Source organism: Elaeis guineensis, chromosome 8, assembly GCF_000442705.2.
Source record: "Elaeis guineensis isolate ETL-2024a chromosome 8, EG11, whole genome shotgun sequence".
Lineage (NCBI taxonomy): Eukaryota > Viridiplantae > Streptophyta > Magnoliopsida > Arecales > Arecaceae > Elaeis > Elaeis guineensis.
This window is the reverse complement of record NC_026000.2, coordinates 6,690,977-6,709,356: the sequence shown is the minus strand read 5'-3', so window position 1 is coordinate 6,709,356 and position 18,380 is coordinate 6,690,977. Positions and strand designations below refer to the sequence as shown.

General features: G+C 38.5%; 2 protein-coding genes across 9 annotated transcripts; one reads left to right on the top strand and one right to left on the bottom strand.

Moving 5' to 3' along the window:
* Positions 1-3,657, top strand: LOC105050524 (indole-3-acetate O-methyltransferase 1). Its single transcript, XM_010930584.4, has 4 exons — positions 1-178; positions 794-1,216; positions 2,125-2,400; positions 3,009-3,657. The coding sequence occupies exons 1-4, from the start codon at positions 62-64 to the stop codon at positions 3,360-3,362; spliced, it is 1,170 nt and encodes a 389-aa protein (XP_010928886.1). The 5' UTR covers positions 1-61; the 3' UTR covers positions 3,363-3,657.
* A 270-nt stretch (positions 3,658-3,927) lies between these two features.
* On the bottom strand, positions 3,928-13,160 carry LOC105050525 (65-kDa microtubule-associated protein 1). 8 transcript variants are annotated; one of them, XM_073262038.1, is made up of 12 exons: positions 13,014-13,160; positions 12,190-12,302; positions 12,019-12,117; positions 11,854-11,942; positions 11,566-11,769; positions 9,114-9,371; positions 8,824-9,039; positions 6,921-7,074; positions 6,483-6,796; positions 5,807-5,894; positions 4,591-4,739; positions 3,928-4,495 (listed from the first exon to the last, which is right to left on the bottom strand). In XM_073262038.1, exons 4-12 carry the CDS (start codon positions 11,923-11,925, stop codon positions 4,181-4,183), a joined length of 1,770 nt encoding a protein of 589 aa, XP_073118139.1. In that variant the 5' UTR covers positions 11,926-11,942; positions 12,019-12,117; positions 12,190-12,302; positions 13,014-13,160; the 3' UTR covers positions 3,928-4,180. The 8 variants fall into 8 exon arrangements, with proteins under 8 accessions (XP_073118139.1, XP_073118142.1, XP_073118135.1 ...); XM_073262041.1 differs by having other exon boundaries at positions 11,566-11,712; XM_073262034.1 differs by having other exon boundaries at positions 12,031-12,117.
* Positions 13,161-18,380: the final 5,220 nt, after the last annotated feature.

The following is an 18,380-nucleotide window of genomic DNA, read 5'->3' as shown; positions in this document are numbered from 1 at the left end:
CACTTCTTGCATTTAACTCGAGCCTAAAAAACAAGGGTGGGGTTTGGAAAGAAGCTTAGCCATGGCTCTCAGGGGAGACAATGTAGTGGTCGTTCCTGATCAAATGAAGCTTGAGAGGCTGCTTAGCATGAAAGGAGGCAGGGGGGAGACCAGCTACGTGAAGAATTCGCAAGCTCAGGTATCACCTAGTAATACTTCCCCAACCCCCCTATCACCTCAAGTTTACGGTACTTCACCTAGAACTCAAGTAATTCGTAGTCTAATTAATGCCAACTGCTAGCCGACCATTCTGCAACCGTTATACCCATGATTTGTTGGCTTCTCTGGATCGATGTAGGTTACCTACGTGCCTAAACATTATCAGTTAGCATCCTTCATTATCCATGCATTCATTGTTCAGCATCCTGTTCACAACCTACTGTCCTTTTTGTTTCACCATACTAATCATATATATACAGAAAAACCTTCTACCTTCCATGACCTGTCATTATATCTCTCGAGAAGTTTTCTGAGAACAGATGTACACATCTTTGTACATGACAAGCATTCACATGCGTTAACACTTTAAATTGTTTCCCATGCATGAGACCCTGTAGGAATTTACTGAAGCCTTTAGTACATCTAGACCAATAACAGCCACAAAAACCAAAGCATTAGTAGGAAAAGAGCATGCCTTGTTGTCTTTCTTCCTTCAGGATACTTGCAATCCTTCCTTGCGCTTAAAAGATTATAAGAAGCAAGAAGATGGATCGAAGAAGAAGAGCTCTCAACAAAGTTGTTGAATGTTGCGCAGGCTCGTCATGCCCGGTGCATGCTTCACTTCCTGAAGGAAACACTTAACTCCATGCAGCTTCCTCCTTTCTCGACGGACCTTTCGTTCACCATCGCAGACCTCGGTTGCTCCTGTGGGCCGAATACGCTGTTCAACATGGATATCATAGTCAAACATGTGAGCAAGACATACGAGACGTCTGGTCACGAGGCACCAGAATTCCATGTCTACTTCTCTGACCTCCCGAGCAACGATTTCAACACCCTCTTCCAGCTCCTTCCTCCATTGACAAGCAATAGTCTAGAGGAATCTCTGGCAGCGATCGACGAGCACCAACGTTCCTATTATGCTGCTGGGGTGCCAGGATCCTTCTACGGTCGGCTTTTTCCGGCAAGATCGATCGATGTGTTCCACTCCACCTTTTCCTTGCATTGGCTCTCTCAGGTATCATTTAGAGTGCTCAATTTGTTCGGCAAAAGTAATATTTCTTACACAAACTAAATTAGTACACGAACTTATACATGAACGAGTGCAGCTAAGCAACTTCATCTCAGGTGGCCACCAGCCTGACAAATTGCACCCTGGTTGGCAGTCGAGGTAGACAAACTATCCTACTTACATGACCTGAAGACTTGGTTTGTTAGGTTTGAAATAGCCTCAAGAGGTAACATGCCGTCATCGAAGGCCACTAGTTGTTTAAGAAAAGACAGAATATTTAATAGGAAAAAAAATGACAGAGACAGGGGAAGCCGAGATCTGATGTATATGACACCATTTATGGCATGGTACAGCACTAAACGTATCAGACGTATCCATTACAAACCTAACCCAGCTCCAAAGAAAGGTGCCTCACCCAATGGCCGTCTTCTAAACTTGTTGTTCTTTTCTTTCTTTTAGGGCGAGGGGCAACACGCCAAGCTAGGTTTAATTAGGACGACCAAAGGTCTTCTTTTGCATCATTTCATTATAGGGAGAATTGCCACAACAACTGTGGCACCGTCTCGTCTTATATACTCCAATGGGTTGGGAGCCGTCCCACCCACTATCAATCCATCAAGTAATGTGCGTTTAAATAGTACAAGGTTCACAATTTTTTTGGGGGTGAAAGAAAGAGAGAACTAATGGCGTAAGATTCATCATGCCCTACTATGCACTATGATTTACTGAGAAAGTTTATCATACCTTTAAACACTAGATCACCACCACCAAGAAGTAACAGCAACTAATTAGTTACTTAGATGGATTAATATTAGTTTAAGCCACACTATTGAGCTAGTGTCGTTGATAATTTGATGTCGTAGTGATTTGAAGTTGTATTCTTGATGTGATTTTGGAGCTGCAAATTAAAACAGGTGCCGGCGAGGGTGACGGATAAGTGGTCGGCGGCGTATAACAAGGGCCGGGTCTTCATCCATGGTGCACCCAAGTGCACCGCCGAGGCCTACAGGTACCAATTCCAGGCAGACCTAACCAGATTCCTGCATTGCCGGGCCAAGGAGATGAAGGATGGGGGTGCCATGTTCTTGGTGTGCCTGGGCCGGACCTCCATGGACCCCACCGACCAAGGTGGGGCTGGCATCCTTTTTGGGACCCACTTCCAGGACGCTTGGGATGACCTTATCCAAGAGGTGAGCATATCCGACTCATGGCTATGGCTTGTCAGGATTATTGCTAGGTTCAGTTCGACCCACATCCTACCTACACTGGCTCTGTGCTTCGCTTTCAGTTCAGATCAGACTCACTGCCTCGTCAAATTAGGCTGCTTCTCTCAAGGACAGATTCAACTGTAACGGGCTGGAGTCTAACTTTTGAAATAATTATCTACCTGTCCCGAGTTTTATGCACGTTCATGCCTTCCCCCTTTTTTTTTTTTTTTGTACATAATGATGCTTGTTTTGTTTTCCTGTACATGCCCATGTCTACAGACCACAAAAAGCTATTACGCTTTTTCGTACAGATGCTGTCTTTAGTTCTTGTTTTATAGACGCTCTGAGCTTTTAAGCTATTAGGCTAATTAGGTCAGTTTTTACCAAATTGCCTAGTTAGCTTGAGTCCCATGCCTATATCATCGATTTGGACTTCGTATTAGTATTGGACAATCAGTTAGGTTTGGGTCGCATCCATTTTTTACCTCCCGTCTATTGCAACTCTTCCAACGTCATTAGACAGCTATCATGTGTTCTTCACCTCATGAATTATGCTTTAAATTGCGGTGCCAATTCTTATATTTTTACAGGGTCTTCTTGAGAGTGAGAGGCGTGACAGCTTCAACATCCCAGTGTACGCGCCAAACATTCAGGAGTTCAGGGAGGTGGTGGAATCCAACCGCTCGTTCACTGTCAACAAGCTTGAAGTCGTAGGAGGAGGTAGCCCGTTGGTCGTCAACCACCCAGACGATGCTTCTGAGATTAGCCGAGCACTCGCCAACAGCTGCCGTTCTGTGATCGGCGTGCTCGTTGATGCACACATTGGGGAAGAATTAAGTGAAGAATTATTCATCCGGGTCGAGCGGCGCGCAGTTAGACATGCAAGGGAGCTGATGGAGCAGCTGCAGTTCTTCCACATTGTTGCCTCCCTCTCATTGGCATAGAAGAATTATTTCTTCTCTCCTCTCTTAGCTTTTAGCTAGCATCTCTTCCTGAAGTAGTAGCCCGTCTATCCCCACCTCTTTACCCTCTTATGGCATCTCCGATCGGTGTTGGAGTTGGGCATGATCTGTAAACGTTGCATTGTACAGTGCGTACATAGGCAACTTATTAAACAAGAAGTCCAGAGATTTGCATTTATAAGTTTGGCTATCATACGACATCCATATAAGGTAGCATCATGCTGCTAGGTGATGAGGTGAAAGGCTGTACCCTAAATGGTGAAAGCATGTTAACTACCATCATGACCACCTGCTCACTGATTTCCTGACAAGAAAGAACACGATCTTTGGGATTTTTAACAGAAAACAACACAACCAAAAGGCCAGTCAACAGAAAACTGAAAAAAATATAACATGATCAAAAGCTCTGTCTGCATGAACTTGCAAAGACAGCAATGAACTCCACTCGCTGGAATCTGCCAACGAGTTGTGCACCAATGGAGTAACAAGCTATTTGTTTAAGATTATTCATGTCTAAATGAATGCCTGTCTTTTGCCTTCACAAATATACACAACCTAAAACACCATTATAAAAGATAAATTCAAATCATGTATCACTGGTACTACATTGCAAGACCAGTATTTATCACATTAACGCTTCTCCATATAAGATTAATTTATCAAGAACAGAACTTCCTCGGACAAGTCAACAACCTAGACTGGTATGTAGCTACTTCCCGCTACAAATCACATGAGCTTAAGACAGAAAAGGCACCAATAAAAATACAAGAAATAGCCTACCCATATATTCCACATTGATCTCATGGCGAAGCAGGAGCTGGGTCGCTGCCGGACACATGACAGACTGCATCCTCTTTTGCAATGGCCACATAGTTTACTGGAGCTGCAGGACGACTAACTTCTCTCTTCCCATCCCTGCTCACAGATCTAACACCATTGCTGCTACCATGATGGGTATTGAGAGAAAGCCTTCGGCTGGGGGTTCCATTTGATGCTCCTCCATTGGCTCGGGGTCCCATCACTTTTTTGGGGCCGAGTGGTCTGGCTGGGCTTGGCCTCGAGCCGAACAAAGCTTCTTGTTCTGTGTTCAGCTGCTCCTGGAACCGCTTCTGGCCCTGGAAATTTGAGAGCACAAGAAGGGACTAAATTAAAACTAAAGCTTGAGGTTACACCTACAATTGATTCTGAAAGGGCACCAGAAAACAGTTACCCTTAGTCTTCGTTTCTCTTCCTCTCTCTCCTGCCTTAGCATAGTATATTCATCCAGCATTGCAAGAAGAGAAACACCATCATACATGAATGACATGCCACGGCCCTCCTCCCATGCTCGAGTCTTGGCCACCAGTGCATCAACAAGAGCTAGGACCACATACCAAATTTTAACCATTTACTGACAGTGAAATGTTTAATCAGCCATCAAGTATATTTTTTAATCGCACATTGAATGTTGATGGAAAGAAACATCTTTTGCAGATCCATTGCTGATAAAATGTTTAGTCAACCATCAAACACACAATTGCAGATCCAATTTTAATGGTTAAGCAGCATTCAGCTTTTTGTTGTCTACTGCCATGAATCTTTTCAGTTATCATGGAGAAAATAAGAAAAATGATTATAGTGTCCCATTGATGTTGTAATTAGAAATGCAATGCAGCAGAAAATATGCTACAAAAATGATGCAACAGGTATACCTTCAGACGTCATTTATTAGGGGAAAAGGTGCGCCGTCACAGTTTCTTTAACAATTGATCTCCTTGAGTTCCATCATAACAAAAGTATGTAACATTTTCAGAAGTCAGCTCAAAGCTGGATGCAGGGGAAAGGAATGCAAAGGACATGGAAATGAGAGGATGGGTGCTGCTTTTTCCTATTAAGAGATTATTGTGTCTGGATTGCCTAAAATTGGGCTCCATTTTCATTTCCTTTATTTTCCCAGAATCCAGGGATAGCTATAATGGTGAACAGAATTAATACAGCAAACCAATTGAGAGTTTTATTACTGCTACCATCTTACAAATTCATGCAGGACACATGCTAGCATAAAATTTAACCACTTGGGCTCACAAGCGCCTCCATGTGAAGGCATATCAGGCGACCCATTCATCCACAAGACCCTACAACTGCAAGCACCAATGCACACAAATATAAATTAATAAATCCAGATGGTACACTGGCAACAGCAATAAATAATATCTTAAGTAATGGACCTGAGATCCATAGAAGACTAAATGTCTTTACATCATACTTTCACTGGAACCGATTCTGTTCAGATTTTCCCCAGCATGCAAGCACTCAAACCCCTCCTAGTGCTCGAAATACATATGCATGAATCTTCCAGTTGATTTACAAAAGCTGATCTTTTTATTTTTGAAAGTCAACTCCTAGCAAGAGAAGGATGAAACTCCAACAAAGTTGTTTAGAGATACCTGGAATTTTATTTACCAATATACGAGCTTTCTCTGCACGCTTGAGGTTCAAGTGTGCACCTCTACTTGCATTATATCTGTTTTCATCCTGAAAAAGAAAGTATTATCTGAGAAAGTTTGAAAGTTAGCGGCTCATAATGCATGCATTAGGAAATTGTTTGGGCATGGAAAACAACTATTCTCTGAATTGTTTATTCTCTGTTCCAATGATTTTTCTCACTAAGCTAAAAGAAATTCCAGGCCATGCATGGTCTCCGCATGACAAGGCCAAACAAAAGGTTACAAGGAAGATTTCAGAAAGGAACATGGATCATACATGGGAACTTTGAAATTCGGCAGTTACACTTAAGCTATCTGAACACAAAATGTCCACATGACACTTAGTTTGTTTTCTAATGGGGCGAGCTCCAAGGATGTGTTTGATAGTAAAATTTATTTTACAAGCAACTACTACTGAAATATGATAAAGATAACGAATAATGTTAATTGAAAAAAAAAATTATGATAGTTAAAAAATAATCCAAGTTAACAAGGTGATTGTCTTTATCTGTCAGCATCATCATGCATTAATATTGAACAAGCAAATTCCATAAGCCAATACACTGGAAGTAACACAACTGAACTGAGATTAAAAGACAAAACATGATCTACATTAGAGAAGAAGTGAATTCAGTACCCGATTATAGTCCTCAAGCCAGCTCTCTTCTTCACATGCTGACATCCATTTCTCAACCCTTTCCAAAATTTCTTTTCTGCTTAGGGCCTCTTCTTTGGCTTTTAATATCCGATTATCCATGTCTGTTAGTAATTCTGAAGGTTCAAGATTCCCAGAGTCAATTAGAGATATTATTCTCTCTCGAGCAGCTGCAGAATCTGTCTCAATGTGAGCACGAGCATATACGTCTTCGAGCTCAGTTTGTCTCTTCAGAGCTATTTCCTTCATCTTGCTGGCCTTTAGCTGATCTAACCTTTCAACTTCAACTTCAGCCTTCCCAAAAGAAAGTACAAGGAAAGTTAAATTGCACCAAGTGAATTCAGGTTTCATTCTCTTTACCTTAGGGATAAAAAATTTGGTGTTCTAAAAAGCCCAAAAATTGGTGTAATTGATGAATCTGCTCAATAAGATCAAGGGCAAGGGCTCCAGGAACTGTGACCTCATCTACTGTTGCAGAGATATAACAGGTAACATGATTGAACAAACTCCGCTCCTCCATAGGAGTATCCATTAGATTCCAAAGATCAGTTAACTGAGCTGCTAGCTCTTGTAGCTGAATTGAGAATGAAGATCATTTGTTAGATCAATTTTAGAAAAACTCCTAGAAACAGTACATAAAATTTCACAGTTCAAGCAAAGTAAACAGAAGAAATATTGATGACAGAAGCAAGAGAAACAATTTTATGATATGTATATATGGCTTCATGTTCAGTTCATAACGATTTCATGATGCCAAGAACATGGATTAACAGATCATGCTGCCCCTGTTTATGATTTGAACATATACAATGATTAGAATCGAAATTTGATTTTCTTTCTTTTCCTTGGATACCTGGGTGCATGGATGTAGTAAGGGCTTGTTTGAGATTTCAGAAAGGCCAAGACAAGTGAGCAAAGGGCTCGGATCTTGGTTGAGTGGCTAAAAACATATGATGAGACCAAAGTCAATCTGGATGGTAGTTGAGATATGATAGGTATATAATAAAAAGGATATGGCCCAGTGGTGAAACACAGTTAAAAACCTGGACTGATGCAGACAAAAGACTCTCATGGTCAGAATAAGCATCTGTTTTTTTTGGCTAGTTTCATTGCTAACCTTTTATGGCTGTTCAAAGGATGGAGAATTTTGGAGACTTCGATAATAGTCAAAATAACTTATAAAACTAAAAAAAAGGTATATGACGAATTGATATGAACAACTCATTTGAGTTTATGTGCATAACAATAAAAGGGAGTTCATATTATTTGAGTGGATACCTTGCCAGCATTTCTGTAACTGATGAATTAATCTAAAGATCAGGCTTGAAACATGCAAAAAGATGTCCAGATACCATGGGTTATGAAGTCCATGCTATGCATACTTGGATCAAAACATATGAACTAATAAAATTAGCATATTTTTAACATATAAAAGGAATGTAACAATATCTTACGAAATCTTGTAATTTATAACACATTTATTTCTAGTTTTGTAATTGTTAACTAATCCAGTTTTCTTTTCAGAAAAAATGTCTGTGCTGATATAACCATACATTTTATCAAGACAAGCCAAAACCATGAAACAGCCCCATCTAATTGGGTTGCACGCTCAATCAAACAAGCTTTGTGAATTTCCTTCTCCTATCCCATCAGAGCTTTTTAATCAGAACATCCCCACATCTTTTCCAAACCTCCAACATATTTCCAAACCCACCAACCTTTCTAAGAGCTGTAGTTTATGTCACATATGATTTTACATCTTAGGTCAAGGAAAATACTTGTAAAATATGCATTTGTACATGCACGAGAATTGGATAAGCATACATCATTAAAACACATGTTCACAGACAAATAGAAAGACACAAAACCAAGAAACTTAAACAAACTCATTTTATACTGATGCTGTCTAAATCAGATCATGACAGTGTGTTAATGCTGGCAAAACAATATCGGTCATAATATGCAGCAACAGTGAAAGCACATTCAAGTAATATGAGGGGAGCAGACACAAGAATGATAAATGTTGCCATGTTAATACTCCATAAAAGGCCAAGTTTGCAATGAGCACATAATCAATTTTAACAATGAAGGGATGGTCATTTGATAGTGCACAAGATAAATGTAGGTCAATCTTCTACTTCCACTGGATCCAAACAAATTTGGCACACAGAAGACCTAAAAGAATAAGCTGCATAACCATCAAGAGCAATATAGCACCAGATTTCTATTACAGCTTGCAGGAAAAATGTACTACTGGTGGGACATTGAATTTGCATCATCTGTTTAGAGAAGTAGCTACATGATGTAGCAAAACAAAAATTACCTTCTGTAGCCTCATTCTTTTATCTTCTTTAAGTTCTATGACCATTTTAGAAAGCTTCAATAAGGTATCATTGCTAATGCTCTTGGACTGCACGCCAACAGAATCATTTAAGCTAGGATGAACTTCAGTTATAGAACTGAAGAAATCCATTCCCAGGACAGCACAAAGATCATGCACTGTACTAACAAAGTCAAGAACCTTGTGCAGCCTCTCACTCTGCCAAGAAATACCTCAAATATTAGAACACATTTAGTGGTTTCAAAATTAACATGATCAATTTCAACATTAACCTTTTCTTTCTGGAGTTCTTGGAGTTGAGAGCGGTACTCATCCAACTTATTCAGTGACAAATCTTCCTCATTAACTGCTGATGTCCCCATCTTCTCACTAATTTTTAGAGTTCCAGAAATTTCTCCTCGTATTTTCTGAATTTGTGAAAGTACGTCAGCAGACTCTTTTATTCTCTCCTTTTTCTGCCTGCATAATTGTTCCAGTGCTGGTCCTATAGCTGCTAGTTGCTCCTTGATTGTGCCAGATGATTTATCAGGCTGTCGAACACCAAAGACAACTTGTTAGTAAAGGGAAACCTAATTTGCAAAAATACAAAAAAAAAAAAAAACCACACAAATGTAACTTTTGCAACTGCATTTTCCAAAAGAAACTAGTTATTTTCATGTATAAGTTATAGCATTTAGAGCCAGATACCACATTGTCCAATATATAACAGTGTTTTGTCCTACTTTGATTCCCTAACCAACAAATTGTTAGTAATATCACATAGAACAGTGCAAGAACTGGATGAGCTACTTAGCTCCATGAGGAGCTTTCACAGAAAGGAGAAGCGAACTTCATTTTACATTGATTACTAGTAGAGAAATAAAATGAAATATCTCATACTGTCAACATGCACTTTACCAATATTCCAGCTATTCAGGGATACCTGTGTGTTAAACATGGCATGATCCAACAAACTGAAACATGAATCTCTATAGGCAAGGTATACCAGCCACACATGCCTTCAAATGCATGCAGCCAAGCAAAGTCATTTATGTGTTCATGTGAGTTGTCCCCTCTTTTTTGGTGTGGGAGGGAGAGAGAATTAGGTGGGAGCAGAGTTCAAACCTGGAACTCTCTAAAGTGGGGGGATGCAAAATAGAAAATTCAGAGGAAATAATTTGAAAGAAGAAATGAAATATTAGATTGATTTATAGTTTGCATTAAACAATCAAAATCCTGCTGATCTTTGAAAAAGTTTAATTTGCATCAAAATATCTTGAGAAGTCCTAATTTTTCCTCATCTTGTTATTACAACAGAATCTCATCTCACCTACGGTGACTATCAAACTTATATTCTCTTTCTCTGCACCTACATGGATGTCACAACAACCTTCCAGTGTCAACTGCATAAATGATACCACTTCTGTTGGTCACCTTCCCACTGCCTGAGTGTCACAACCTTGCAACATTCCATCCACCAAAATATGTCCACCAATCCAACCATCTCCTGCCCATCCTCCATTACAATAACTTCTCTTCCTTATGCAGGAAGGTAAGAAAAAGCTCTGAAGGGACAGCAATATACAAGAGAGAGGCCAAACTGGAGTTTGGGGCCAGTGGTGGCTAAATGAACAAAAAAGGATGTGGGTTAGAGGGCAGGTAAAATGTATAAGGGATGGAGGAAGAAGCGGGATGGTAGGTTTGAGTAATAGGGAGAGAGGAGGTTTAAGACAGAGTAAGTCAAAAAAAGGTAGGCTTGGATGGTTGACATAGCAAATGGTGGGTGTGGATGAATTTCAGAAGGATAAGGCAAAAGCTCTAAGTAATGGAAGAGGATGGAATGGTTGCCTTTAAACAATGAAGGACAAAGATGGGGCAGAGATTTAAGCGGCATCAAGTGGGTCTGAGTCTTAAAGGAGGATATAGTGGATCATTAAGGCGGGGGTACATAGAGCCTTTCATTGCCAAAACATGATCAGCATGTTTATTTGACAGTGAAAGTATGCTCTTTTTCTCCCCACAAACATTCACAATTATGAATTCAAATGGATAATATATCTCCTCCTCTACACATTAAATTATACATATCCCATTTCATATCTTTGTATAGCATTTCATATAATCATTATTAATAATTCAATGCAAAGTTCAGAAGCTTCAGATGCTCATTAGCATCACACACCAGAAGCAGAACCCCATATTTCATCCAGAGAGTCTCCTAATTTTTCCAGAGCAACTAGAACTAAATTCTTTAACCAGAAAGAATTCAATTTGGATGCAGGATGCCTATCTAGACATTTCTGAAACTCAGTCATGTATGATGGAATCACCAAAGGTTTGATCTTGTCTAACTTTGTATATCATAACTTAGTTTATAAGGAGAAATTGAAGATTAACTATGAAAATTCAAGATTAAGATCCTGAACGTAATTTTTGTTTTTTCCAATCATAAACTAATTGTCTTATAAAGCATCAGATATCCCTCTTGATCTTGAGCAAAAATCACATCAAACTCTAAAAATTAAATGCTTATTGTTCTAATTCTGGTTATTTTTCTTGGTGAAATAGAATATCTTACTCATAAGCAGGAAGTGCTAGCTCATATAAATTTCTTTCATTACAGTATAGCCAAATGACATGCAAAGAGTCATCTCATGAAGTTTCTGATGCGTAACCATCAAGAAATGAAAACACCATTTAAATAGTTATTGTTCACTAGAGCATTAGTATTTCGTAAAAACTTACTATGCCAACAAAAGACTTTTCTCCAAGTGCAGAAAGAAGTCTGGCAAGCTCCAATCTGGAATCAGCCAAGGCCTGGAGAAGGAGCGCTCTTGATTTGGATGCCTGATCAACTTTTCTTTTGTAAACATCCAAGCACTCCTGTTCTACCTGAAGCAGTATTTTGTCGCGTTCCTCATCGCTCTCACCAACCTCATTCCATATTAGCTAAAACAAAGAGGTCATGCATCCGGTACACTTTTTATTGCTTCTTCTACTGAAAGCAGAAGTTGCAAATAATAAATGAATTACCTGCAACTGCTGCAGCAAAGACCCGCATGTGGTTTCACCTAATAATGGATTCTCAGTTCCTGTGATGGCCATTTGTAGTTCAAGACAACCTGCATAGCAAAAGACTCTGTAACTGGGTGTGTTATGGTTGCATGACAGTAGACAGTGTAAATGAAGAAGACAGACCCTAAAGTGTACCTCAGTCGATTGATGTAGCATATGCAATTCTTGTCACTTATCTTATGGTGAACTCGTATGGATCAGATCAGCTGAGTTGCTGGAATGCTGCGAGAATTGAAAAGATCAGTGAGTTACACAAACAACTGGATTAAACAGATATGATGGTATTCTATGTACCTGAGTTGCTTCGAGTGCTGAGATCAGTAGGGAAAATTTGGGTATACAATGATAACACTAAAATCTTCTAGATTTGTTGACAAAAACCGTGCATTTATGAATCGATGGCTAGCCTAGGTAGAATACACCAACAAGCAATCAGTTAGTGTCCCCAAGTTCACATTAGTGACAGACATTACATCTACCGAGTGCAAAAGGGGGAAAAAAAGGAGACCTATTTTTTAAACATTCGATCACTCCCACTTCTGGGAGCAAGAAAAGGTTGAACTTTACTAAAGACATTATGATCGTATTACCATAGAATAGAAAAGTCAATTGCGTCTCTAGGGCTCCAGACAGCGAGTAATTGAAGCTAAAAGAGAAGCTCTCTAGTCAAAATCCCAAAAAAAAAGCGCTTTCCATGAAAGACGAAGAACAGCAGAACCTAACAATTGAAAACAACCAATCCCCGCCAAAGAAGAACGATAGAAAAGCTCTTAAAAGTTCAAGATTTCTCTTCCTAACCACCTCCTGTACCTAATTGGTTTCAACCCCAGGGAATCGATGCCAAGAACCAGAGCATCCGATCATTCCACCGGAGAAAGACGTCAAGAAACCCTCAATCCACTAGACCTCCAACAATCCGGCCAAGAAACCTACATTCACCACGAGGCCACTCCGTGCCTGACTCCTCGAGCCCAAGATCCCGATTTCCACCAAATCGAGACCGTTCGAGCGCGAATGGGGTGACAAAGTGCGGCATTCTTCACGAGAGGATGGGAAAGTGGAGAATTCCAGCAAGCCAGATGACATGAAATGCGAAAAAGAGAGATCGAGGGCTTAACTGAGACGCCGGAGCGGTAGGGTTTCGAGATCTTCCGCTGAAATCTGAAGGTTTTCCTCGGTACTTCACCCGAACTTGGAGGTGTGGCGGGGGGAGCTCACTGCTGCTCTCTTGGACAAAGAGAGACAAAGGAGGACCAGGCCGTGGAAGAACAGGACAAAACGGGCTTCCGTGGGGCCCTACGCTTGTAGTTGTAGAAATGGGAGATGCGGTCATCTGCCGGTGAGCTTACCTTGCTTGAAAATTTGCCCTTGGATGTTTGCATTGAACGCCCTCTCTTTCCTTTATTTCCAGAAAATTACTATTTTACAAACCTTCACTTTTTTCTTTTCCTGTGATCTTTTTTTTTGCCCCTCTAAATAGAAAATTTAGAACTACCGTGCTGCATCTTATTCATCTTCAAGATGTAAAAATAAAATAAAATAAAATAAACTTGTGCATTGAATGTTATGAATTGTGTTGCCTTTTTAACGAATTTAAAAAAAGATATCAAAGCAAATATAAATGAAAGAAAAATATCTAAATATTATAAGTGCAAGGTGGTCAAAAAATAGAGAATTGATAATCCACTAATGTGACTTAAACCAAAAATTAAGTCCCTAATTTCTATTATTTGAGGTTTTTTTGCATCTCTTTTAGAAATATATTTTAAAAAATTCTCAAAGCATCTCACTTATTTGATAAGATATGGATGATAATATTTTTGACATGTCTAGTATGATTTAACTCTTTACCATTCATCAAGGATTATAGAAAGAAGAAAGAGAAAAATTGAAATTATCTATAATATAAATATTAATATCTCTTGATATGGACATCACATAAAAAAATTAACTATATCTTTTAAATTGTATTTATTTTCTTATTGTGTCTGCTATATAATGTCTATTATTATATATCCGTAAGCTGAACCATACTATCTAATATTACATTTTATATTTTTTTAGTCAGTAAGATATAAAGATACGATAGATGCAATCCTATTTTAAGATAAGTACATCCCCTTGCTCCAGACTCTTCCCAGTATACCTTTAACAAGCTAGGATCAAGATCAATGCATTAATGAAAAGGGGTCGTCTACAGGGGCGGCTGAAGGGCAAGGCCACTGAAGCCCTTGCCTTAGGCCCCTGCCCCCAGGAGACCCCCTACTCGACGCTCGCTCACAAGTCACATCCGACAGCCTATCGGCAGCACTGGCCCGCACCGACCCCCGCCTCGATGAGATCCACCAGCACCTCCCCTCCCTCGAGGCCTCCGTCCGCCCGATCCGCGCCCACCGCGACGCCCTCGCTGCCGTCGGCGGCCATATCGACCGCGCCGTCAGCCCCGCTGCCGCCGTTCTCAAGGTGTTTGACGCCGTCCACGGCCTCGAGCGGCCCCTCCTCTCCGACCCCGACGTCGATCCGACAGCCTGTCGGCAATGCTGGCCTGCACCGGCCCCCGCCTCGACGAGATCCACCAGCGCCTCCCCTCCGACCCTCCCTCGAGGCCTCCGTCCGCCCGATCCACACCCACCGCGACGCCTTCGTTGCCGTCGACGGCCATTCGACCGCACCGTCAGCCCCGCTGCCGCCGTTCTCAAGGTGTTTGACGCCGTCCACGGCCTCGAGCGGCCCCTCCTCTCCGACCTCGACGCCGACCTCCCCGGCTACCTCTCCGTCCTCAAGCGCCTCGAGAAGGCTCTCCGCTTCCTCTCCGACAACTGCGGTCTCGCCATCCAGTGGCTCGATGACATCGTCGACTACCTCAAAGATCATTCCGTCGCCGACGGGCACAGCCGTCAGCCGTCCAGGACCACCACCGGTAAGTTTCTTCTTTTTTTTTGTTTTTCGGCACTCCCCCTCTGCCCCGCTTGGTGCGCTGGGCCGGTGGGCCACCGCCGGTCCGCCTTCGTTTCTCGAAAGCCAGAGCTCGGAAGAAGGCCCCTCCCTGGCGGCCTGCGCAGCCCCCAAGTCCCCCTGACGGTGAGGTCGCCTGTCGCGGCTCGCCGATGGCCGATCGATCACAGCCACGGAAGATGAAAGGGCTGTGCTGCTGTGGCATCATTTTTTTTTTTTCAAAAATCAAACACGTGGCCGGTGGCTGATGGGCAGGTAGCGTGGCTGCGTGGGAAAAAAAAAAGCGGCGGGCGGCAGCATTACAGCGGTAATTAAAACGATCCAACCACTTCAACGGCAAAATTTCAACGGTCACTTTTTTTTTTATAAAACTAACCTGAATTGCTATTTTTTTCTTTTATATTGTTATATTTAGACAATTGATAAAAATATTGTGGAACAGTGTTGCAGTGGATGCTCCATATTTTACACAGCATTCAACAATCGGGTGCTATTATTCTCATTTGCAATCAGCATTGAACAATCGGATACTATTATTCTAATCTTTATCTATTTTTTATTTAATTTAAAATTTATATTATATTATTATATATGTCTTTATTTTATTTAATATTTGATTCATTGAATTAAAAATTTTGATTATTGATCTTGTATTGGCTATTTAAGAAATATAAAATAATTATAATAGTTATATCTTTTTGATAATTCATAATAAGAATTTAAATATGTCAACTCAAAAATATGAATCTCATTATTCAAAGCTTCAAAAAAAAAAAATTGAAAGTTTAATACAATCTCAAAAAGGAGCTCTTGATAAATTCTTTACAAGTAATAAAAATAATAAATTAAAAAATATTGATGAATGTTCTTTAAATGAATAAGTTAATAATTCTTTAGAATTAAATGATAATGAAATATTAGAAGAAGAAAAAGTCAATGAAGAGATTCAAGATAATCTTCAAAGTCATAGTGAAGAAAATCAATCGGTTAATTTAAATGATTGCATTCCTAAAAATATTTATGATCCAAGTCAATGGACAAATATTGATACAAATTTGAGAGATTTATTAGTAGAAAAAGGTCCAATTAGAATTGATGATATAGATTTTTCTAAAGATGAATTTTCAAGATATTTTTCTACTACATACTATATTCAAAAGTTGACAAACGGAGAGAAGCATGAAAGAAGATGGCTAGTTTATTCAAAAGACTTAGACAGAGTATTTTGTTTTTGTTGCAAATTATTTAATTCTGTTTCTAGTATAAGTAAACTAGCTAATGTTGGTAGTAGAGATTGGAGAAATCTTAGTGCTAAACTTAAGAGTCATGAGATGAGTAATGAGCATGTTATTAATATGTGTTCATGGATTGATTTAGAAATGAGACTATTAAAAAATAAAATAATTGATAAAAGTATTCAAGAATAAATAAATAAAGATGAAGAACATTGAAAAAAAGTCTTATTAAGAATTTTTACTGTAGTAAAAACTCTTGGTAAAAATAATTTAGCTTTTCGTGGAAAAAATGAAAAGATCTATCAAACAAATAATGAAAATTTTTTAAGTCTAATTGAAATGATTGCAGAATTCGATCCGGTAATGCAAGAATATATTCGACGTATTAAAGATGATAAAATTCATACCCATTATCTTGGACATAATGTACAAAATGAATTGATAAATTTATTAGCAAATGAAATTAAAAATAAAATTATTAAAAAAAATTTAGAAGCAAAATATTATTCAATAATATTTGATTGCACTCCAGATACAAGTCATCAAGAGCAAATATCTTTTATATTGCGATGTGTAGATATTTCATCAAGTCCAATCAAAATTATGGAATATTTTTTTGAATTCTTAAAAGTAGATGATACAACTGGAAAAGGTCTTTTTGATGTCATTATGGATGAAATAAAATATATTGAATTTGATATTAATAATTTAAGAGGACAAGGATATGATAATGGATCCAATATGAAGGGCAAACAGCAAGGAGTGCAAAAAAAACTTTTAGATATAAATCTTAGATCCTTTTATACACCATGTGGTTGTCATAGTTTAAATTTAGTACTTTGTGATATGGCTAGTTCTTGTACTAAAGCTATATCATTTTTTGGAGTGGTACAACGTATCTATTCATTATTTTCTTCTTCTACTAAACGATGAAAAATTTTACAAGATAATATTTCTGGTCTAACTCTTAAATCATTATCACAAACACGTTGGAAAAGTCGTATTGAAAGTATTAAAGCAATAAGATTTCAAGCTCCACAAATAAGAGATGCTTTATTGGAATTAGCAGAAGTTAGTGAAGATCCTAAAACTAAAAGCGAAGCTAATTGCTTAGCAACATATGAGCTTGAAAATTTTGAGTTTTTATTAGGCATGACTATTTGGTATGATATATTATTTGCTGTTAATTCAGTTAGCAAAAGTTTACAATCAACAGATATGCATATTGATGTTGCTATAGAACAATTAAAAGGTCTTCTTTCTTTTTTTGAAAAATATAGAGAAGATGGATTTGCATCCGCTATGATTTCTTCTAAAGAAATTGTATTTGAAATGAAAATAGAACCTAAATTTCATGATAAGCGTATCATTCGCAGAAAGAAACAATTTGATGAAAATGTTGACAATGAAATAACAAAATCTCTTGAAGAATTATTTAGAATTGATTATTTCTTATATATAGTAGATCAAGCAATTTTTTCACTCCAAAATAGATTTGAACAATTTAAGATATATGGAAATATTTTTTGTTTTCTATTTAGTGGTAAAAAATTGAAGTCATTAGATAATGATAGTTTGAAAGAATATTATTTTAATCTTGAGTGTTCTTTAAAATATAATAACTACTCTGATATTGATGGTTTAGATTTATTTTCAGAGCTAAAAATTTTAAAAGAAATTATACAAGTGGAAGATAACAGTCCAATGGATATACTCAATCATATAAGACGACTCGACTCTTTTCCAAATGCATATATTGCTTTTAGAATAATGTTAACAATTTCAGTAAGTGTTGCTTCGGTAGAAAGAAGTTTTTCAAAATTAAAATTAATAAAATCTTACTTAAGATCAACAATGTCTCAAAAAAGATTAAATGGATTGGTTATATTATCAATTGAAAAAGAAATATTAGGAGAATTTGATTATAAAAATTTGATTAAAAATTTTACATCTCAAAAAATTAAAAAAATAAAAATTTAATAAAAAAATTATAAAATTTTAATTAAATAATTATATTTTAGTTTTTAATTTTAGACCTCTAAATATATTGAGCCGTCCCTGGTCGTCTATTTATGAATCCACTTTATGTTTAGACCCTCTTTGACTACGATTTTATTGCAGTGATTAATAAAAAGGTTTTCAAAACACCAGTCAAGTTTAAACCTCACCTTAGCGGCCCTATTTTGATGCGTGGCAACTAACACGTCTTTATCCTCTTCGCGCTTCCCGGAGCGCCCGTAAGTGTAAGCGCTGATTGCGGTACTTGCGAGAAAAAAAAAAAAAAGGAAAATGGTG